This window comes from Cynocephalus volans, chromosome 6, assembly GCF_027409185.1.
Source record: "Cynocephalus volans isolate mCynVol1 chromosome 6, mCynVol1.pri, whole genome shotgun sequence".
Classification (NCBI taxonomy): domain Eukaryota; kingdom Metazoa; phylum Chordata; class Mammalia; order Dermoptera; family Cynocephalidae; genus Cynocephalus; species Cynocephalus volans.
The window spans coordinates 61,621,996-61,646,254 of record NC_084465.1 but is presented as its reverse complement, the minus strand read 5'-3'; the positions used below and the strand labels follow the sequence as shown (position 1 = coordinate 61,646,254).

Here is a 24,259-nt window from a genome sequence, read left to right as displayed (position 1 = left end):
ACTTTGCTTGAAACTGCCAGAGAGCTGACTGTGGGCGGGCACCAGAGTCGGTCCGCGCTGGGGGGATTCAAAGGTGAACCGTGTGCTGTGGGCTCCTCCCCCAAGGAGCTCACGCTCTGGTGTGGGAGATAAGACAAGTACACAAATAACCGCGATACCAGGACGAAGGTGATAAGTCCCGAGAAAGATCTACACAGTGCTACAAAGGCACCCAGAGCGACCAGTCGTCTGTGCCTAACAGAAACCTGGTAGACATCCTGGGTGAGGCGGTGCCGAGCAGGGTCTTGAAGGCCCGGCTGACAGACGAGGGATACAGAAGACACGTCCCAGCCCAGCCCAGTGCACACAGAGTGGGGAGACGTCCACCTAGGGAGACAGAGACTCGGCAGAAAACACACACCCTGCGGGGCCGCCACTGCGAGATCCAGCAGCCCAGCCTAGTGCGCACAGAGTGGGGAGACGTCGGGCTAGGGAGGCGGAGACTCGAGAGAAACCACACACCGTGTGGGGCCGCCACTGCGTGATCCAGCAGCTCGGGCCAGAGCACATGGAACAGGGAGAAGTCCTGCACGGGAAGTGGAAGCTCACCAGAGACCACACACCCTGTGGTACCGCCCCGTGACCCAGCAGCCCAGCAGAGTCCAAGATGACCAGAGAGGTGGCCCCCCAGAGAGGCCCAAGACCCGAGGCAACCACACACACAAGGCACTAGAGGCCACCTGAGCAGTCACGGAGGTAGCCATACCAAATTGGCAACCACAGCAACATCTTAGTTAGTCAATAGTCTCAAACCGGTGGACTGTGAAACCCCCTGCCACAATGAATAAACATCAAAAAAAAGATACCAGAAATACAAAAAATCAAGAAAGTACACCACCAAAAGTTAATAAATCTCAAACTCTAGATCCTATAGAAAAAGAAGCCCTTGAAATGACTGACAAGGAATTTCGAGTGATAATTCTAAGGAAACTGAATGAGATACAAGAAAACTCAGCTAGACATCATGATGAAACGAGGAAAAGTAAACAGGACCTGAAAGAGGAAATGTACAAGGAAATCAATGTCCTGGAAAAAGAATGTAGCAGAACTTGCCGAACTGAAGAAGTTATTCAGCAAAATAAAAAACACAACGGAGAGTTTAACCAGCAGGCCTGTCGAAGTTGAAGAGAGAACCTCTGAACTTGAAGATGGGCTGTTTGAAATAACACAAGCAGATAAAAAGAAAGAAAAAAGAATCAAAGACATTGAAGAAAATCTGAGAGAGATATCAGACAACCTTAAGCGCTCAAATATCCGAGTCATGGGTATTCCAGAAGGTGAGGAAAATGGAGATTGCATTGAAAACATATTCAACAAAATAGTGGCAGAAAACTTCCCAGGTATAGGAAAAATCACAGTTCTTCACGTCCAGGAAGCTCAACGATCTCCAAAAGTATTCAACCCAAAAAGGCCTTCTCCAAGACATGTTATAGTCAAATTGGCAAAACTCAGAGACAAAGAGAGAATCTTAAAAGCTGCAAGAGAGAAGCATCAAATCACCTATAAGGGAGCCCCAATCAGGCTAACATCAGACTTTTCATCACAAACCCTAACAGCTAGAAAGGAATGGGATGATATTTTCAAAATACTAAAAGACAAAGATTGCCAGCCACGAATACTCTACCCTGCAAGGCTATCCTTCCGAAATGAAGGGAAAATAGTATATTTCTCAGACAAACAAAAACTGCGGGAGTTCACTACCACACAACCACCCTTACAAGAAATCCTTAAGGGAGTACTGGGTTTGGTTCCTGAAAAATAACTACCACTGCCATACAAACCCAAGAAAAATCAAAACCCACTAGTATAATAAAACTGGCATTCATGAAGAGAAAACTAACAAACAAAAACGCTATCTACAACCTAAGGAACCAACAAACACAGAAACCAAACAGTAAATCAGAAAGCAAGGAACAAAAGACACCTAAGACAACCAAACAACCAATAAAATGCTAGGAATAAATCAACACTTTTCAATAACAACTCTTAATGTAAAAGACTTAGATTCCCCAATCAAAAGACACAGACTGGCTGACTGGATTAAAAAGGAGGACCCTACAAGAGACCCACGTCACCCATAAAGATTCACATAGACTAAGAGTGAAAGGATGGAAAAAGATTTACCATGCAAACAGAAAAGAAAAACGAGCTGGAGTAGCTATTCTTATATCTGACAAAATAGACTTTAAACTAAAAACCATAAAAAGAGACAATGAGGGACACTACTTAATGATAAAAGGACTGATGCATCAAGAAGACATAACAATCATAAATATGTACGCACCCAATATTGGAGCAGCCAGACTTATAAAGCAAACTCCATTAGACCTAAAGAAGGAAATAGACACTAATACCCTAAAAGCAAGGGACCTGAACACCCCACTGTCAATATTAGACAGATCATCTAGGCAAAGAATCAGCAGAGAAACACAAGATCTAAACAATACTCTAGACCAATAGGACTTGGCAGATATCTACAGAACATTCCACCCAACAACCTCAGAATATTCATTCTTCTCATCAGCACATGGATCATTCTCAAGGATAGATCACATATTAGGTCACAAATCAAGTCTCAATAAATTCAAAAAAATTGGAATTATCCCATGTATTTTCTCAGACCACAATGGATTAAGACTAGAAATTAATAACAAATGAAACACTGGAAAATCCACAAACACATGGAAATTAAACAGCATTCTATTTAATGACATATGGGTCCAAGAAGAAATCAAGCAGGAAATCAAAAAATTTATTGAAACTAATGAAAACAATGATACATCATACCAAAACCTGTGGGATACTGCAAAAGCAGTATTAAGGGGGTAATTTATTGCATTAAATGCTCACCTCAGAAGAATGGAAAGATGGCAAGGGAACAACCTAACACTTCACCTTAAAGAACTAGGAAAACAAGAGCAATCCAAACCTAAAGTTAGCAGATGGAAAGAAATCATTAAGAAACCTGGCTTGGGAAATTGAAAATGAAACCCAAAAACAATACAAAAGATCAATGAATCAAAAAGTTGTTTTTTTGAAAAGATAAATAAAATTGACACACCATTATCATGGCTAACAAAAAAAAGAAGAGAGACGATTCATATAACAAAAATTAGAAATGAAAAAGGCGATATTACAACTGATTCATCTGAAATGAATCATTCAGATTCATTCAGAGACTACAAGGAATCATTCGAGACTACTATAAACAGCTATATGCCAACAAATTTGAAAATCTGGAGAAAATGGATAAATTTCTGGACACACACAAGCTCCCAAAACTGAACCATGAAGACATAGAAAATTTGAACAGACCAATAACAATAAAGGAGATTGAAGCTGTTATCAGAAGGCTCCCAACAAAAAAAAGCCCAGGACCAGATGGATTCACAGCAGAATTTTACCAAACATTCAAAGAGGAATTGACACCGATTCTTTACAAACTATTCCAAAAGATTGAAACAGACGCAAATCTCCCAAACTCATTCTATGAAGCAAACATCATCCTGATACCAAAACCAGGTAAAGATATAACCAAAAAAGAAAACTACAGGCCGATCTCCTTGATGAATATGGATGCAAAAATCCTCACTAAAATACTAGCAAATAGAATACAGCAACACATACGTAAAATTACTCACCACGATCAAGTGGGATTCATCCCAGGAATGCAAGGTTGGCCCAACATATGCAAATCAATAAATGTTATACTCCATATTAATAAACTCAAACACAAGGACCATATGATCATCTCTATAGATGCTGAAAAAGCATTTGATAAAGTTCAGCACTCATTCATGACAAAGACCCTCTATAAGTTAGGTATAGAGGGAAAGTATCTCAACATAATTAAAGCCATATATGCCAAACCCACTGCCAATATCATCCTGAATGGGGAAAAGCTGAAAGCTTTTCCTCTAAGAACAGGAACTAGACAAGGATGCCCACTCTCACCACTCCTATTCAACATAGTGTTGGAAGTACTAGCCAGAGCAATCAGAGAAGAGAAGGAAATAAAGGGCATCCAGATAGGAAAAGATGAAGTCAAACTGTCCCTGTTTGCAGATGACATGATCCTATATATCGAACAGCCTAAAACCTCTACAAAAAAACTGTTGGAATTGATAAATGATTTCAGCACAGTAGCAGGATACAAAATCAACACGCAAAAATCAGTAGCATTTCTTTTCTCCAATAGTGAACATGCAGAACGAGAAATCAAGAAAGCCTGCCCATTTACAATAGCCACCAAAAAAATAAAATACTTAGGAATTGAGTTAACCAAGGAGGTGAAAAATCTCTATAATGAGAACTACAAACCACTGCTGAGGGAAATTAGAGAGGATACAAAAAGATGGAAAGATATCCCATGCTCTTGGATTGGAAGAATCAACATAGTGAAAATGTCCATACTACCCAAAGTGATATACAAATTCAATGCAATCCCCATCAAAACTCCAAAGACATTTTTCTCAGAAATGGAAACAACTATCCAGACATTTATATGGAATAATAAAAGACCACGCATAGCCAAAGCAATGCTGAGCAAAAAAAATAAAGCTGGAGGCATAACACTACCTGACTTTAAGCTATACTACAAAGCTATAATAACCAAAACAGTATGGTACTGGCATAAAAACAGACACACTGATCAATGGAATAGAATAGAGAATCCAGAAATCAACCCACACACTTACTGCCATCTGATCTTTGACAACGGCACCAAGCCTTTTCACTGGGGAAGGGACTGCCTCTTCAGCAAATGGTGCTGGGATAACTGGATATCCACATGCAGGAGAATGAAACTAGACCCATACCTCTCACCATATACTAAAATCAACTCAAAATGGATTAAGGATTTAAATATACACCCTGAAACAATAAAACTTCTTAAAGAAAACATAGGAGAAACACTTCAGGAAATAGGACTGGACACAGACTTCATGAATACGACCCCAAAAGCACGGGCAACCAAAGGAAAAATAAACAAATGGGATTATATCAAACTAAAAAGCTTCTGCACAGCAAAAGAAACAATTAACACAGTTAAAAGACAACCAACAGAGTGGGAGAAAATATTTGCAAAATATATATCTGACAAAGGATCAATATCCAGAATATACAAGGAACTCAAACAACTTTACAAGAAAAAAACAAGCAACCCAATTAAAAAATGGGCCAAAGAGCTAAGTAGGCATTTCTCTAAGGAAGATATACAAATGGCCAACAGACATATGAAAAAATGCTCAACATCACTCAGCATCCGGGAAATGCAAATCAAAACCACATTGAGATACCATCTAACCCCAGTTAGGATGGCTAAAATCCAAAAGACTCTGAATGATAAATGCTGGCGAGGCTGCGGAGAAAAAGGAACTCTCATACATTGTTGGTGGGACTGCAAAATGGTGCAGCCTCTATGGAAAATGGTATGGAGGTTCCTTAAACAATTGCAAATAGATCTACCATACGACCCAGCCATCCCACTGCTGGGAATATACCCAGAGGAATGGAAATCATCAAGTCGAAGGTATACCTGTTCCCCAATGTTCATCGCAGCACTCTTTACAATAGCCAAGAGTTGGAACCAGCCCAAATGCCCATCATCAGATGAGTGGATACGGAAAATGTGGTACATCTACACAATGGAATACTACTCAGCTATAAAAACGAATGAAATACTGCCATTTGCAACAACATGGATGGACCTTGAGAGAATTATATTAAGTGAAACAAGTCAGGCACAGAAAGAGAAATACCACATGTTCTCACTTATTGGTGGGAGCTAAAAATTAATATATAAATTCACACACACACATACACACACACACACACAAACCGGGGGGGGGGGGGGGAAGAAGATATAACAACCACAATTATTTGAAGTTGATACAACAAACAAACAGAAAGGACATTGTTGGGGGGGAGGGGGGGAGGGAGAAGGGAGGGAGGTTTTGGTGATGGGGAGCAATAATCAGCTACAATGTATATCGACAAAATAAAATAAAATAAAATTTAAGAAAAAAAAAAAAAAAAAGAGATGGCCAGAGGAAGGTCCACAAGTTTCCCGGCTGCCTGAGGCCCAGTGGCGACCTTTTCCACCTCAGCTACTCCGCGCCAGCCGCTGCAGCCGCCGCCATCTTGAAACTCCGTGATTTTTTAAAAACAGTAGTTTTGTATAGACAAAGTGTTTGCTCCTCAGGATTTCTGTAGATGGGGCTAAGTGATTTAGGTAGTTCGTGAAAATTCTACTCAAAAGCACCCTCTTCTATTAGTGTACCAAAGTATGGTTTCCCTACTGTATGGCTCTTATTGGGAGAAGTGTGCTGTGAATGGAAAGGATATGTGTCCTTCAACCTGTAAAAAAAATTCTTTTGTTTCACACAATTCTAAATCTTTCTTTTACTTTTTCCTTCCCTGCTAGGCAGTTTCCAAAATGGCTCTCTCCCTGCCTTTTAACTCTGTCCATAAATTTACTTTTTTAACACTGCTTCTTTGTATCCCACACGTATCAGAACGCTTTTTTCATGTTTGAACTTAGGGTTGACTTTCTCTTTTTGGAGGTGATTTTTGATCAACCCTAAGCCTGCCACTAACATCCCAAATCTTTCTTTTGCACAGTTTAGTTTTTCCTGGACCCCTTTGCTAATGATGGCTTGTTATAGGGGCATAAGAGACAGCCTGCTTAAATTTGGCATTTATTTTTCTACTCACAGGCAACTTGAAGTTTATTTAGTGTCTTCTAGTTATTCTGAGGGTTGGGTTTTGTGTGCTTTTATTTGTTCTAATTGCCATTTATTATATTTTTATATGATATATTGATTCAAATTTGTATTACTGCCATTATCTCACCTATTCAGAATTCCTTAGCTTGCTTTTTTTTAAAGCAGATTTTGGAATATTGAGAATTCTAGAATCTTACCAACTCATTATGAGAACATGTTTCTTTCCTGACCACCAGTTTTTGCAGTCTGTTAGGTTTATCATGTAGCCCTTTTTCTTGTCAGGTTGTAGTTGGTAAACTACAACCTGTTTTTGGTTAACTTCTACTTTTTTTTTTAACTCATTTTTTTTGTCATTTGTTATGGAAATTCTGTAAGTAACTTTTAATCTGTTATTTAATCTTGAGTTCTTAAAGCCAATACATTTATTTTTATAGTATCAAAATGTTCTTGTCCTGTCAATTAAGTTACACTTGTCCCATACATTAAAATCCTAAATCAACCCACACACTTACTGCCATCTGATCTTTGACAAAGGCACCAAACCTATTCACTGGGGAAGGGACTGCCTCTTCAGCAAATGGTGCTGGGATAACTGGATATCGATATGCAGGAGAATGAAACTAGATCCATACCTCTCACCGTATACTAAAATCAACTCAAAATGGATTAAGGATTTAAATATACACCCTGAGACAATAAAACTTCTTAAAGAAAACATAGGGGAAACACTTCAGGAAATAGGTCTGGGCACAGACTTCATGAATACGACCCCAAAAGCACGGGCAACCAAAGGAAAAATAAACAAATGGGATTATATCAAACTAAAAAGCTTCTGCACAGCAAAAGAAACAATTAAAAGAGTTAAAAGACAACCAACAGAGTGGGAGAAAATATTTGCAAAATATACATCTGACAAAGGATTAATATCCAGAATATATAAGGAACTCAAACAACTTTACAAGAAGAAAACAAGCAACCCAATTAAAAAATGGGCAAAAGAGCTAAGTAGGCATTTCTCTAAGGAAGATATCCAAATGGCCAACAGACATATGAAAAAATGCTCAACATCACTCAGCATCCGGGAAATGCAAATCAAAACCACATTGAGATACCATCTAACCCCAGTTAGGATGGCTAAAATCCAAAAGACTATGAACGATAAATGCTGGCGAGGCTGCGGAGAAAAAGGAACTCTCATACATTGTTGGTGGGACTGCAAAATGGTGCAGCCTCTATGGAAAATGGTATGGAGGTTCCTTAAACAATTGCAAATAGATCTACCATACGACCCAGCCATCCCACTGTTGGGAATATACCCAGAGGAATGGAAATCATCAAGTCGAAGGTATACCTGTTCCCCAATGTTCATCGCAGCACTCTTTACAATAGCCAAGAGTTGGAACCAGCCCAAATGCCCATCATCAGATGAGTGGATACGGAAAATGTGGTACATCTACACAATGGAATACTACTCAGCTATAAAAACGAATGAAATACTGCCATTTGCAACAACATGGATGGACCTTGAGAGAATTATATTAAGTGAAACAAGTCAGGCACAGAAAGAGAAATACCACATGTTCTCACTTATTGGAGGGAGCTAAAAATTAATATATAAATTCACACACACACATACACACATACACACACAAACCGGGGGGCGGGGAGGAAGAAGATATAACAACCACAATTATTTGAAGTTGATACAACAAACAAACAGAAAGGACATTGTTGGGGGGGGGAGGGAGAAGGGAGGGAGGTTTTGGTGATGGGGAGCATTAATCAGCTACAATGTATATCGACAAAATAAAATTTAAAAAAATAAAAAAATAAAAAAAAAAAAAGTCAAAAAAAAAAAAAAAAAAAAAAATCCTAAATAAATGTGTCTTTTAGATGAAGAGTCATCACAAATAAATCCACTCATAGTATGGATTAGTTTTTAAAATACACATATTCTAGATTATGACAGTGAATCCAATTTGGTTTTGGATTTATCCGAAAAACTATTTACTAAAATGTTAAAACAGACTAAGTTTTTGAGAACATTTTAACAGAATATTCACATTGCCTGAGCCTTCTGGTTAACTGAATTTTTACTCACATTCTATGACACTTATGCATTATATACTTATTCTATCAACAAATATTTAATCATGTGTCAGATTCTAGTAATACACTGGTGAAAAAAATGGATAAGCTCTCTACATCTTCATGAAGCTACATTTTGGTGGGGGGGGCGGTTTATAGACAAGAATCATAATATAATTGATGTCAATGTGATGGGGTAGAGATGGGGATGGGGTGGCTATTTAAGGTATGGTAGTCAGTGAAAGCTTCTTTGGAAAGATAACATTTGAACAGAGACCTGATAAGGAGTGTACCATGCAAAGACCTTAAGAAAGAAGTTCCAGGGCACTGGGAGGTCAAAAGATAGTCAGGACAGGAACCTGCCTGAAAGAATAGGTAGGAGGTCAGTTTGCTGACGTATACAGAACAAGAAAAGAATGGTATGAAATGAGGCAGAAGCTGGCAAGAAGAAGATCATGTAGGAGACCATGATGAGCAATTTGGATTTTATTCTAATTGTCACTGAAAGCTATTGGAGAGTTTTAAGCAGGGTTATAATATTTTCTGATTTATGTTTTAAAAGATCACTGATTACTGTGTGGAGAATGGACTATGAGGGGCCAAAAAAGGGGAGATAAAAGACCAGTGAAAAAGCTGAGGCCAAGAGGCTTGCTGTAGGTGGCTGAGACTAGGGTTGTAGTAACAGAGAAGATGATGAGTCAATGTATATAAAATGTTTTGTATGGAGTGCTGACAGGACTTGTTGATAAATTTATTGTAGTGGTAAGGAGAAAGAATTGTGGATAATGTCTATGGAGGTAACATTTATTTCACTGGAGAAAGCAGGGGAAAAATGGAAGCATAGGGGGATGCAGGTTCTCTGATGTAAGAAGTTATCTTTCTTCCCCTAGCCCTCAATACACATCAGAAGAGGTAGAACTGGGAAGCAGAAGAGATAAAAGATGTGAGCACCAAATAATACCAGCATCACTCATCCAATCCAAAGTGCTTAGAGTAGCAGCTCTAGCCTATGCTGGAGGAGGGAAAGAAAAGAACTTTGAACAAACTAGGTTACTGAAGTTTAAAATTGAATAGGTTGAGTCTTAGAAACTAAAATGGGACCATAAAATTGAAAGCAGCCTGAAAAGTTATGTAATTAGACCAAGATGTTCAGGAAGATGCAACCCAATGGGCAGACAGGCTGATGAAGCACCTCTGAAAGTAGTAATAGGGAAAAAAAAAAAACACTTTTATGTTTGTTCCTGAAGTTTTTTAGAATACTCAGTAAACCAGGTACAAAAACTGATTCAAGAATGAGGAGGTGGTGAGTTGTGTCAAAAGCTGCTGAGAAGTTTAAAAGGATGAACACAGAGAACTGACTTCAGCAATATGGTAGTGGTATCACAATGATAAAAGTCATTTTAGTGAAGTGGTAGAGACAAAAGTGTACAAGAAGTAAGGAAATGAAGGTAACAGTTATAGACAAGTCTTTTAGAAGGTTAGCCACAAACACATGAGAAAGAAACACGGACGGATCATTTTTAATCATAGTGGCAGCTTAATTAATTTCTAGCATGATTCACAGAAATGTCACTATTATTCTCTGGCAATCCTCTGCAACCAAGATATAGATAATGCAGAAAAAAGTAACTTTCAAATAGACTTTGTTTCTTACCTGCATTGATTAAATTTAATGGATCTTGTTTTCCATCTCCTTCTTGTGACTGGCTTGGATCCAGTGAAGTCTGAGAAAGGCTAACTTCTGCTGATAACTGGTCAAGACTTTGATAACTTTTCCTGTAAAAAAGGATGAAATACTACTTAAATTTATTCTCATAAAAAAGAATGTCTAGAGATATTCTTTAATGGTTTTCAATTTATCGAATTTCTCATTAATTTTTCCCCACCATTTCCCCTAAATCTTGCCTATATCAAGCTTCAATATGATCTGCATTGTACTTTTTCCTCCTACCCTTTTTGGAGGTATCTGATTAATCCATTGAAAAACAGAAAAGAAAAATAATTTATCAAACAGATTAAAATCCTCACACCAATTCTGTATTATAACCAGATGATTAAGAAATGGAATAACATTTCTAGTTTACAACACAAACAGTATTCTTACTTTATAATATGATGATTTTTCAAATGTTGAGAGTATAAATGTCCTTAATTATAAATTTTGAATAGCAGGAAATTCTACTATTGCAGGAAACTTCTTATAACTATAACAGATAACACTTACATGAGCTACACAATGTGTAATAAAAAATGGCACCCAATATTTAAATAGTACTTACTACATGCTAGTCACTGTTCTACATATTTTATGTACATATTAATTTATTTAATCCTCACAACTACCCTAAGACGTTGGAATTATTATTACTTCCACTTTATAGCAGAGGAAACCAGAGCACAAAGAGATTAGATTTAAACCTGGTAGCCTGGTTCTAATTCCATCTACTTAACTACTATGCTATCTCATTTCCAGTATAGAAAGAACAGTTTTGATTTGGCTTCCTATTTTATTCAAAACCTTTCTCAAACAACCTTGTTTGCTGATATAGACCATGTAAAATATACTATATTTAATCATATCACTAAAAATTTCACTTGATTTTCATTAAAATATTATTTCTTTAGCCATAGAGGAAAGCAGGAACACAGGAATTTAACAAGCATTTATAAATGTTTCTTTTCCAAATTATTTTTCTGTCCCAATAGGTACGAGCTTGCTTTTTAAATTGAATAATGGCTTAAGATGAGATTCCGACACTGATTTTTCATCATAAGAAACTTGATAATATTTTTAAATTTTAAAAATTTTATATAAAAATATTTACAAACAACAAAATACCCAGAAGCAAAAGACAGAATTTATTTGAATCTTGTAAGGACTGAAGAGTTTGACAGCTCACATTTACAATAATCTCAAGGACAGCCACCTACTAGAGGGAGGAAACTATAAAAGCAGCCCTGATAACAGCAACACATAATGAGCTTTCTGCATGACCTACTGAAGTTCCTTTTAGATTATCACACTTTCTGAATCCAAAGTGATTTGGAACATTTTTACTCTAATTTGTCATAGTCAGTAACCAATCCTTGAGTTTATAGACTTTACTTAACCAAATGCCAATGTATGTAGAAACAGAATTTGGTAGATATTGATACCCTAAAGCAATAATGAAAATTCCAACCACTAATTAAGCACCTAATTCATAAGATATTATACAATATCTTCCTTACATGAAAACAACTACAGACCCATCATTTGATAGGAAAGTAATTCAGTTGCTTTCAGTAATGACGAAGAATGGGTTTGGCTTCCACATTCTTACCTGATTTCCAGTGTGACTAGCAGCTCCATCTTGTTGTCATGCAGTAAACTATCCATTTATGGGAGTTCTGTCTTTAAAAGGCCACAACTAAGTCCTACCTTACAATTCTAGACTCATTAACATCACACTGTAAGATTTAAACATAACCCACCAGACATATCAACCCAATTAACAAATATTACTATTTCTCAGAATTTTAAAAATACCAGTAGCTTACTTAATCAAAATAGAACCCAAGATAGTAAGAATCATGCATTCTGACTATATGAAAACTTAGTTTAGTCTATGTCATTACATTGTTAAATATAATTTAAATTAAACTTATAGGAATTATGTCATATGTCATAGGCATTTGGGATTATAATCAAATTTACTACATTCAACATCTGTTTTTAAACCACTCATATACAAATTTCTATACATGAGATTGGGTACCAACTAAAGGTAAATTAAGAGGAAATTGAGCAATAAGCCTGAAGTCATTTATTAGTCAGTTTTTCTCCAGTCTTATATTTTATATCAATGATCAGAAGTAATGACATGGATAATCTATGTTATTTATTTGCCCTACAGATGTGCTGAGGTCAATAATAATTTACCTGGTTGTTATTGGGCAAGAGAGAGTATTATGCCTAGAAGGAAATGTTTGCATTATTCACATGTAGAAAATAAAAATAAATATATGTACACTGTATACATAGGGGCACATGACTATACATGGAGACAGATATACTACTCTTTTTATTCTTGGTTTATTTAATAATAATTTGTTTAAGGAACAAAGTAATCATTTGCTACAGAATATCTATATTCTCTTAATCTACTAAAATTACAGAAGGATATAAGGAAAGTCTGATAGGGAAGGATATATGTGAGTCAGGTCAATGCCCACTTTATATGCTGTAAAAGATTTCTGTAGCCTCAGTGCTTTAGGGACTCCTACTCCAAAAATGTTTGAAAGAAATAATGGGAAGGAGAACCCCTATTATGACTGAAGTGAATGTCACTGAAAAAAGTTAAAAGCCTAAATAGTAGATCATGAAGGGCATATAAAAGCTCATTATTCTCTATAATTTTACAATCTGAGGGATAGCCAATTGAGAGATAATGATAAATTTAAAAGACTAGAAAAGCTTAAGGTAGAAACTGTGAATATGATGTTAATGATCTGATCTTTTGGGATGGGAATAGGTAGATTAAGCAATAATCTAACAAGATTATATGAGATAACCTAACAGGATTATCTAACAAGTTCATGTGACATAGATTTTTTATATAAAAAAGATTAAAATAGAATTTATTGGAAACAAAAAAGTAAACAATTATTCTATGTATGAGATAAAGGAACATGTTTTATATACTTATTATTGAGTTTTTACAGTAAGCCTGTAATGTTTTAACAATTTTTTAACATGATATTCCCATGTTTGAAATAAAGGAAAAGATATAAAATCCAACATAGCTAAACTTGCCAGGTCTAGTAATTAAGAAATAAACTAGAAATCATATTGTAAAAGCTTTATAAACAGTAGAGTAAATGGAAATAAATGTAACATCTTCTATTATGAGAGGGATCCTTCCATGAGTAGATGACAACATAACCAAGTTATCTAATGGCTCAATTTAAGAAATATAAACAAAACCAACAAATTCATTAAATCAGACAGCACACTTTCAAGTTAAATAAGCAGGAGGCCATTAGGCTAAGGCTGTCTACCTACTCTGAGTTCCTAGTATCAAACCAACCTAATTTAGTATGTAAACAAACTTAAACCTAATTCAGGAGTGTTTTTTTTTTTTTTTTTTTTTTTTTTTTGTAACAAATAGCCAGATTTCAGCTAATCACAAACAGGCAAGCTTCAGCCAATCACAGGTAGCCAAGTCCTCACACTGTGCCCATAAAGGCAGATGCCTCATCGTACCATGCTGAAATAAGGTAGATACTTAACTGTGGCCAATCAAATGATTTCTCTACTTTGCTTCGTGTTTGGCCTACAAAAGTTTGCCGCTTCCAGTACTGGGAGGTGCTTTCTGAACTGATTTTGAGTGCTGTCTGATTCATGAACCGTTCTTTACTCAAATAAACTTAATTTGTCTAAAGTTTTTCTTTTAACACTCTTTCATCTCAAAGTTGTCTTGGGCTAGCTAATAGAATGAAATTACAGAGCTCCTAAAGAAATAGCCATAGCATCCCATATCCTGAGCAAGAAAAATCATCTACAAGCATTAAAACTGTAACTAAAGATAGGGTTAGTTTCTTTCTCCATGTTATTGAGAGCTAATGTTCCTCATTAAAAAGGTTGTAGCCACCTCTTCCATAATTTATAAGTTCTGAATAAATGTCTGTTGAACTTAGATACTAGTCAAATTAAAAGGAATTAGTGATCAGATAGTTCAACGTCTTGGCTTATATTTTAAATTTGAAGAGAGAAAAAACTGAATCCTGGCGAAAAACTATAATTAGTTTCAAGCATGATTTATAGAGAGCTCCTCTGTTCTAATAATCCAAAGCCTCCATTCTTACATGAGACACTTGGGGTTATTTATTTGGAATAACTGGGGATTCACTGGTTGTTTTCATTTTACATAAGGTTCAGAAAGTAGATCTTGGGATGTTAGGTGGGTGTACACTCTCCAAACATGGAAAATACAGGGTTATATTAGAGTAAAAAAAATTTTTTTAAAGATTATACAGATTATAAATAAAGATTCACTGAGAAGCTATTAAGTGCCAGGCATTTTTATTACCTCATTTGATCCTTATAATTCTGTTAGACAGGCAGTATTCTCCAGCATTATATGTGCCGAAAAAAAGGTTCCGGTTAGGGAGTGTTGCTCAGTGTTACAAAGCAAGTAAATAGCAGAGATTACTTATGAGTCTTGACTTTAACCTCTATGTCCAGTGATCTCTTACGACACCCAGCTGCATACTTTTTTTCATTCAGGGATATCACTTTGGAAATAGGACCATCTAAAGTAATACCAACATTTGCAAAAAGGCCAGATTAAAGGATAATTTTAGTAAGGAAGGGACGTCCCTTCTCAAGCTAATGTAGTAACTTAGTCAAGAAGTATAAAATCTGGATCTATGCTAAACAGAGGAACAGGCAGTTTCCTCAGCCTTCTTTTCTGAGACTGCACTTACTTTTGCTGCTGCTGTAATACTTGTGAAAACCGGCCATGATTATACATGCAGAGGTAAATGAAACAAATCTTCCACTTTAGACCCCTTATTGGCTCTTCAGTAGGTAACACTGTAGGCAAGCAAGGGTATACTTCTGGCTATATTTTACCTCCCACTATCTAACATAACAAAATTGCAATAAAAAGGCATAGTTTTACACCAGTATTTAATGTCATAATATATTGGCAGTTAAAAAAGCAGGAGCATCTCATATGTTATGTATAGACAAAGTAAGTGTACCAAGTATTGCTATAAATTCAAATTTTCTATTGTAAATTAGAAATACAAATAAAATAATAATCCTCAATTAAATATGCCACAGAAAGGTAAAAATTATATGCCAGCATAACTAGGTATACTCTAGTTATTTGTAATTTTCATAATGGTATATAAAGGAATTAGATTCCAATATATGAAATATCCAAAGTCAACACTTCGAATCATAATAATAAGATGCATGGTTTAGTAGATATTGAAGAGAATTGTACCGATTTGTTCTGAAAATAATTTTGCTTACTTTTTCCTGCCTATCTCTATCAATGAAACAAGAAGAAACATTGAAGTCTCTTGCAATTATTTTAACAACAAAAGGTCAAATTTATTTTGAATTCCACTTATTTTGGTAAACAAACAAAATCCACAGAGTAAGCAGGTGGAAGATATGTCTGTGATAAAACATTACTTATAGAAATATCTGACTACTCTTTACCTAGTGAAAGGCACCCTAAGAAGTACAGATAGAAGAGTGTGGCTACATCAGTGAAACTTAAAAACAAGGGACTCTAAAAGAAGAGTAGAGAAAGAAACAAAAGAGAAAGAGGGAAGAAGGGAGGAGAGAAGAAAGAAAAAAAGACGAGAGTGAAGAAGGGAAAAGAGAAAAAGGAGACAGGAAAGGGAAAAAAGCAAACAGAAGGCAATGGGAGGGAGGGACATCAGGGAAAAGGGTTAGAAAATTATCTAAAGACAGAAAAATAAAGATAGTGGAAGAAAAATGATTAAGATGGAAAAGTGGCTAAAAGCTAAAAGAAGGTAATACAATTTATAAGTTTCAAAATGAAGGTTACCTAAAGGAGGACAGCTTAAGATTTTGCAGCTCTCTCATTAGGACACTATGACTAAATGAAATAGTCCTGAACATTAGGATAAAGAAATGGGAAAAGGATATTGTGGCCCATAGGTGGAGTGATCATATCTTCTATAGTTTCTAAAAATTAATTTGTTCAAAATGAACAAACTCTTTCAGACCCACCAAGAACAAGTAAATATCTTTCTATTTTCCTGAGATGGAATTTTGTGTTTTCTGACAAACGGGAAAATTATCCTAAGGCAAATACAACATTAAAGCTAGAATTCGAAAATAGATGGCTCATTAAACACAAGCCCATAGATTTAACTGAAGGACTGGCTGAAGATTTAACTGAAGGAGAATTAGATAGCTGGTACAATACTGCATAAGAATGTCTCAGGTACTTTACTTCCCCAGGGTGCCTTGGCTTCAAAATGTTAACACATCCACTGCCTTAATCTAATAACCTTACCAAAATAGTCCTAAATCCTACCTTTTCTCTAAGCTAAAAAATTCAGAAAGAAGAATTAAGAACTGAGAAGTACTAAGAAACCAAAGTGGATAACCATATGTTTTGGTACAACTAAATTTGTAATTAGTTGGAAAAAAAACATATTACACTTACTCATACCACTGTTTATTGTGTTTTCGGTAAAGCAACGTATCCAAGGCAACAGCATTGACATCCAGAGCTCCTGGGGAAGGCCACTGGTTGGTGAGGTGGGCAGTTAACTCTTGTCTTGATCTTAAATCATTATTCTTTAGCACAGTCCTGTGAATATTAAGATGGTGAGTGCTTTTGTTTTCAGTGTTCTGCAATGGTAGAGGAACCTAATGGTATCAGCTTAGGCCCCCCAAAATTATCTTTTTAAACTGGCATGTTAATAGATTGTGAACAGACAGCTGGTTGGGACTATGACTGTTTTGTCTCCTGTAATATGTGCTTTTCATTTTTTCTCTGCTGGCTACAACAAATCACTATTGTGAAATTCAGACTTCCTATCTTTTCTGCAGAGATTATTACTAAAGGACTAAAGGACTAAAGGACTCAAATGGCATTTTACATCTTAACTAAAAAACAATGGTAATATCTTAAAGATACAGGTTATCAGATGTCAGTTAAAATATAAAAGAAAGATTTCACGTGTATGATTTTCTAACTTCAAAACTCAGAAATAATCTATAAAAGCAAGAAAAGCAATTAAAATAAATTTTTAAAAAACTGAGTGCAGAAAAATATAAAATAAATCCATGAGATTCCCATAACTGTTTTTGATAGAAGTGACCACTAATCTTCATGAAAATGGTTAAGTCAATGACAGCTGCATTGAACAACATAATCCACTGGAAATGTTTCAACTACAGAATGAAGCCATTATAACAATTCATAGTTTTCTTTAATTTTTATAGAACTGTTACTTGTTAATAACAACTTGCAAAACAATTAGCTTTTTGCCAAAATTTCACCTTCACAAATTAACTGATCTTTGTCACAAGACTAATTCAACATTTGAATTGCTGGTTAAAGATAATTTAAAAAGCAAAGGTATTACTCTACCTCTAAAAGGCCTCAAAATACCATCTAGGCAACCTATATCCTCAAACAGGTGTCCATGGCTTTAGTGTACCAAGGTTCTGAGCCATCAGCTAAGTAGCAGGAAAGTAACAGATGCCTGCCACTGACTTCCACAGACAGTAGTCCTATTGTGGGTGGCAAAGAGGTGAGAAATTAAGGTGCTAGCAGCACAATCTTGCGCCAAAGAAAATTAGCCTGCATATCACCTCTGCAAGGCCCTTTTAAAACTATGATTCTAATGGAATAACCACATTTATATGTCTCTAACATGCTACAGATGGATATTTCTGATTTTACAGGGTATCTGTGTGTATTTGAAAATATCTGTTCCACTATATCCACAAAGAAACATTATATGATGTAAACAGTAGATTCTGTCTCAGAAAGGAATACTAAAAGTTATAAAATAGGTAAAAGTCATTGAGATTCTGTATCTCATTAAGATATTCTTTTAGGCTACTTGCCACAATTTCATTTCACTGGAAAATAAGTGAAAATATTTAAAAGGACTTTTAAGGTATGTTAAGATTTTTTTTAAATGAAAACAATAAAACTTTACAAAGAGAGTGATTAGGAAATTTTTAAGACTGACAAAAATTGTATAAGGCAGAAATAGGGATTATTGACCAGATAACCTATTATAGTCAACTACCATTATTTTGGGTTCTCTTGTAGATATTTCTCTTTCACATATTTCCTCTCTCAAGTGCCTGTAGTGAATATCACTGGAAAACTTAACTTCCATGTCATAATTGGCTCACAGGAAATATTCAGAGCAGAATGTGAGAAAAATAAATGTGCATCTGTGAGGGAATGACATTTGTAGAACTCAGTTAATGATAAGTAACTGAACAATCTCCAATTTAGAATATATTCTTTCTGGAAATTGAAAAGTTTTACACCTTATAAAAATGGAAAAAAGAATTGAAGTTTCACAAAACTTTTAACATAACAGTTAAAAGTCAATGGAGAATTTTTGCCTAACAACAAATTAAGGTATTGTCTTTAGAACTTTGTCCTCAGAAATCCTAATGATGTTTTCCTTTTTTTTTTTTTTTCTTTTTTGGCAGCTGGCAGGCATAGAGATCAAACCCTGGACCTTGGTGTTATTAGCACCACATGCTAACCAACTGAACTAACTGGCTAGTTTCCTAATGATGTTTTCTGTGGGTAACTGCCTGGTCTTCTAAAGCAGGAGATAAGAGATTTCAGTGTATGGAATAGGCATGGTTTTCACCCAGTTTCATCTATTTTCCATCTTTTGCGAGGAATGTGGAGACAGTAAATCCTGGCACTTGCCACTATGAAGAGGAAAGGTTCCTGGAGGCCCATTTCTCCTTCCACTACACTATGGGACAGGCAAGTGAATTAAGTTAGGTTGAAAAACCCCGTCTCTGAATTTTGAATCTTGAGTCTATTTAGAGTAATAAATAGACAAAACAGCTTATTCACTCTAGTAGTAGGGCTCTGACTAGAATATACCAGCAAAGAGACATTCCTGAAGTTCCTGCTTCCAGCCCTCTGGAGTAGCTTGGCTTCTCTTTCAGGACTACTTCTCCAGTCTTTCTGTCCATTTTGTGAGTTGCTGATATCTTTCTAATGAATTTTATTTGTGCTCAAGAGTTGGTTGTGGTTACAACCAAAGAATACTATTATTTACTTTAGAACAAGCAAAATATACCCAGTTAATATAAAGACCTATTCTAATGTGATCTAACTGATATCAATATGAAGAATGATATTTTTCTTATTTGGCCAAGCTTAAAAATGGGTTCACCTTAAATTATCTAACTATTGCTATTATTTAATGGTGTTAAATCATTGGCAATTAAAGGTAAAAATAAGTGTTATTTAGCATTTAATTTTAGTTAAAACTCTATTGATGAAATTAATCAGCTAATCTAAATGGTACATCATTCTATATATGACAGATTCTACTTGTCACTTATGTATGATGTAAATCAATTTAGTATTCTCATTAAGGTAATGATTCTACAGAAAGGTACACTAAAAGAAAATTATTTAATTTACTAAGAAAGTAGCAATAATATATTTATCACAGCTAATTTTAATAACTTTCCTGTGGAATATACCTCTAATTGCTAGATAGCTAATTTCTCTTTAGATTCTCAATAGGAATTATTCAGGAATTTGGCCCCCCACAATAACATAATTCAATTTGATGAATGTGATGATTCAAAACCATTAAAAGAAAAAAATCTCTTTACATAGATTTTAAGCTAGATACAACCCCATCAAGCCTAACTATGAGGCAGGTTCTAACACTTTTAATGCTAAAATGGAGCTACTGAGACAGCATGTTGCAAGGCTACTCTGTTAGGGAAAAATATTAAAAACTCAGGTGTACTTATATACTGAAAATATTATCATCTCCTTGCCTTTGTTCCCCAGCATTAACTGTATACCTACTATTTTTCAAAAGATCCAAATTTTATCCATCTCCCAAGGTCCATTCCATTTTCTACCTACTCTGTGAAGATCTTCAGATTAATTCTGTCCACCATGATACAACTAATATTGCTTTGCAGTAAGTTTCATACAATTTAATAATCAATTACTCTAATAACAAATGTGTCTTCTGGTTCTTCCACTTTGAATATAAACTACTTGGGAACAGCAGCTTTGTTTCATATTTATTCATTGTAGATGGTTAGCATAACATTGGGAACCCTTTAAAAAAAAACCCCAAACTGAGCAAACATATTGCTGCCTCTCCTCAATATACAATTCACACAACCACTAAATGAAAACTATTCTGCCTTGATAATTTATATGGATTCTGGCTGACTTCCCATATAGCACCTCATAACAAAGGTTAAGATCAAGAGCTATCCACTCACACTGCATGGATTACTGACAGCTCTACCACTCAGTAATACGACTTTAGTGACTTCTTAATCTAGGAAACCTCATCTATAAAGTATGGGTGACAACTGTATCTACGTCATGAATTATTACAAGGGTTAAATTAGTTAAAACATGTAAAGCACTTTCAGTGCTTTATTATTTTTTTCAGTACCTATGCCCAATTTAAATTTTAAACCAAAAATTTAAATTAAATCTACAAAATATTTCACAAACAGCATTTTCATAACAACTGAAAAAATATATTCATAACTAATATAAAGCAAACCTATTAGGTGGGCAGTAGAGGATACAATTCAAATATGTGAAGAAATTATCATCTAGAAGTATCTGATTATCATATTTTTTCATGACAAACATCCTCGTAGAAAAGAAAGTATAGAAAGTACAATTTAAACTCTCCTCTCATTATATTTTTACCACTCCTCAAAAGTGGATTCTAGATCCTTTGAGGAATTCTTGTCTTGCTTTTGTGTAAAGTCCTTTTACTCCACTGGTAAAAATATATCATTTGAAAGTAAAGTTGGATTTTTTACATGTAACTATGTTGAAATATGTATATTAATTTATTAATTCACTGTTTCATGAGTTCTTTGAATATACCCTCAATTGCCTGACCTGAAGATGTCTTTGATGGATTTATGAATAGGTAAATTCAAAATACTGTGGATTTATAAACACGAAACCTCTCTATTGAAAGAGGGAGTCCAGCTCCCCTGCAAAATAGTTTGAAACGAAACTGGATAGTTTTCAGTTAAGGTTCAAAGAGCTTTTACTTTTCAAAGGAAATACAGATCACTATCTTAAGCAAGTCCTCTTGACATGACAGAAATAGTCAATAAGTACAGTTTATTCTGTAGAACCTAGCTAAACACTGAAAAATTCCTATACCTTCTAAATATATAATTTGCAATTATGTGTGTGTGTGTAAAATCTGCCACCAACACTTTATTTCTACCTAGATTTATAATTTTTTTCTTCTGATTATTGTTAGCTTATCCTAAGTATAGTGCAATGCAATGCAATGCAGTGCAATGGCACACAATAATAAGACTGGATTGTTTATAAACAGCAAAGACTCTTCATTTGTGAATCCTTTATATCTTTTCAGGAAGAAATTATTTTCTTGTTTTTAAAGAAAAACAAACTTAGCAAAAATGCACTGTTATTTACTGTCCCTTTTTCCACGTCTGAGTTGTCTATTAGGTAATTTGCTAAAATTCAATTTGTGAGAATTTGTCACATGAATATGAAGTATCAAGAAGGGTATATTTACCCTCCCTTCTAATACTGTGGAGCATTTTATAGAAATTTTAATTTTTTTAATAGAGGCTCATCTCAGGTAAAAATGTGCAGTTGCAATAAAAGATATTTCAATGTTCCCAGAAAAACTATTTGCTTCTAATAATACTTCACTTAAAATTTTATTACATTGATCTTCTTCAGATGATGTCTTGTACCCATGTTTCTGCATGTGCTCTTCTCTTTACCTAGAACAACCTTCCTCTCCTTCCTCTTCCTTGGTCACCTGGAAAACTCCTGAAAGCCCTGTCTGAATATCAACTTCTTAGGGTTGCTTTCCCCAGACCACCATTCATGTGCTACTTCTGTAAAGTGTATATACTTCTGTTATTGTACATATATATACACATGATCATAAACATTCAGCACATCATTTATGGGAGTTTTTTAGCAGACTGATATTCTTGAGATTATCTTACTCACTTTTAAATTCTCAGCATCTAGCATATTAGACAATATTTCAAAGGTTTATCCTTCTAATATGGAAATCTACTCTGATATTCGTAACTCCACAGTGCTCCTTAACAAGACATAAAATCTTTCTCGAAAAAAAGAAATTTAAAAGAATTTTAAACAAAATTTTAGAAAAAGAAATAAACCTAAGCCTAAATAAATAAATAAATAAAGTCTTTCTCCATTGTCTGTAAGTCCAGACCCCAAAAGACACACATGCTTGCCCTTTGTGTGGAGTGACAAGGAGCTACATGCAGTTTCCTATGTTTACTGGACTCTTTAATGTCTCTGTTTTTGCTTAAGCTAGTTGCTCTGCCTGGAAGACCCAGCTCTTCCCATACTAGTCTATCAAATGTCTACACCACTTTAAGGAATTCACAGAAGCACCACCATCTCCTTAAATCCTTCCTAGTTCATTCTCTTTCACAATGAAATCCTTTGTTTCCCACTGTACCCCATATAGGCTTCTATCACAGCACTTGTAACATCTTACTACTCTTGTTGTTTATATGTCTGTGTCCTCTGTAAGCAATTTGGGAGCAAAAACTAGGGTAAATTTATTTATGTATTCTCAGAAGAGGGGCTCAATACATTTCAATAGAATAAACAAACACTGAATTATAAAACAGCAAATTTTATCATTATCAAAATAAGCTATCAGTTACAGTTCTGAATCTAAGAGACAACACAGAATCTAAAAGGAATCTTGAAAAATAATCTAATCTGCAAGGAAAGATAACAAACACAGAATATATTCTAACATCAAATATTGGAAATTAAACACAAATACATTTTATTGCTTAAAATAACAAAAGCATGTAGGTAATTCCCAGTGTTTAGGGAAACCAATTGCTGTTAAGAGCATAATATGTATCACTTTGCTTTTGCTAGATATAACAAACTTCTAGTCTAGTAATACTCTACCCTGACTATATGAAGGTACTTCAAAAAGTTCATGGAAAAATAGAATTAAAAGATAACGCAAATCTTTTCATGGACTTTTTGAAGTACCCTCATATATTAGAATAACTGGGAAAGCGATTAAGAAATATTAATACCTGTCTCATTTCAGATCAATGAAATGAGATTCCAAATGGTGGGGCCCAGAGAATTATATTTCTTTTATACTCCCCCTAGGTACTCCCCCTAGGTGAGTCTAATATAACCAAAAAAACAAAAAACATTTTTCTTTTGTAAAAAAAATAACAAAACTGGGTGGAACAGACAGTACCCAGCTTCACTGTCTCCCACAAATCAACCAATTCACAACTATTAAAAAGCAATGACAGCTAAGCTGGGGCCACAAGAGCTCAGGAGAAGAGGAGGAGAGACCTACAGAGTGCATGAAGGCACAGAGTGCATGAAGGCAGGAGAAGCCACGATGAGAGAAAGAAAGGATTGCTCTGATCATTTCGAATCCTGGCCGCTTCAAGTCTTGAGCTGGTGAGCTTGAGGAGCAAGAGCTGGCAAAAGCCACAGCTGTGCCCTTCCAATGAAGTTGCTTGGTGACAGCAGGGGAGAAGAGGGCCTTAGTGGCCCCCTGGCCAGCAAGACCACTAACAGGGTTCCCATGGACCCACATTGGAGCAAGGAGCCACAACAACTGAAAAAAGGAAT

At 35.4% G+C, this 24,259-nt stretch overlaps 1 protein-coding gene across 7 annotated transcripts in view; it reads right to left on the bottom strand.

The window, feature by feature from the left end:
• The window catches only part of RUNDC3B (RUN domain containing 3B), a 155,846-nt gene that overhangs the window by 17,754 nt on the left and 113,833 nt on the right, over positions 1 to 24,259 (bottom strand). For 3 of the 7 annotated variants that reach the window (XM_063100344.1, XM_063100346.1, XM_063100348.1), the window contains 2 exons: positions 17,051 to 17,197; positions 10,507 to 10,628 (listed from right to left, as the gene is read on the bottom strand). In XM_063100344.1, coding sequence (XP_062956414.1) covers positions 10,507 to 10,628; positions 17,051 to 17,197 — 269 coding nt within the window. The remainder of the gene's footprint in view (positions 1 to 10,506; positions 10,629 to 17,050; positions 17,198 to 24,259) is intronic. The other 4 variants (XM_063100345.1, XM_063100349.1, XM_063100350.1 and 1 more) reach the window with 2 other exon arrangements.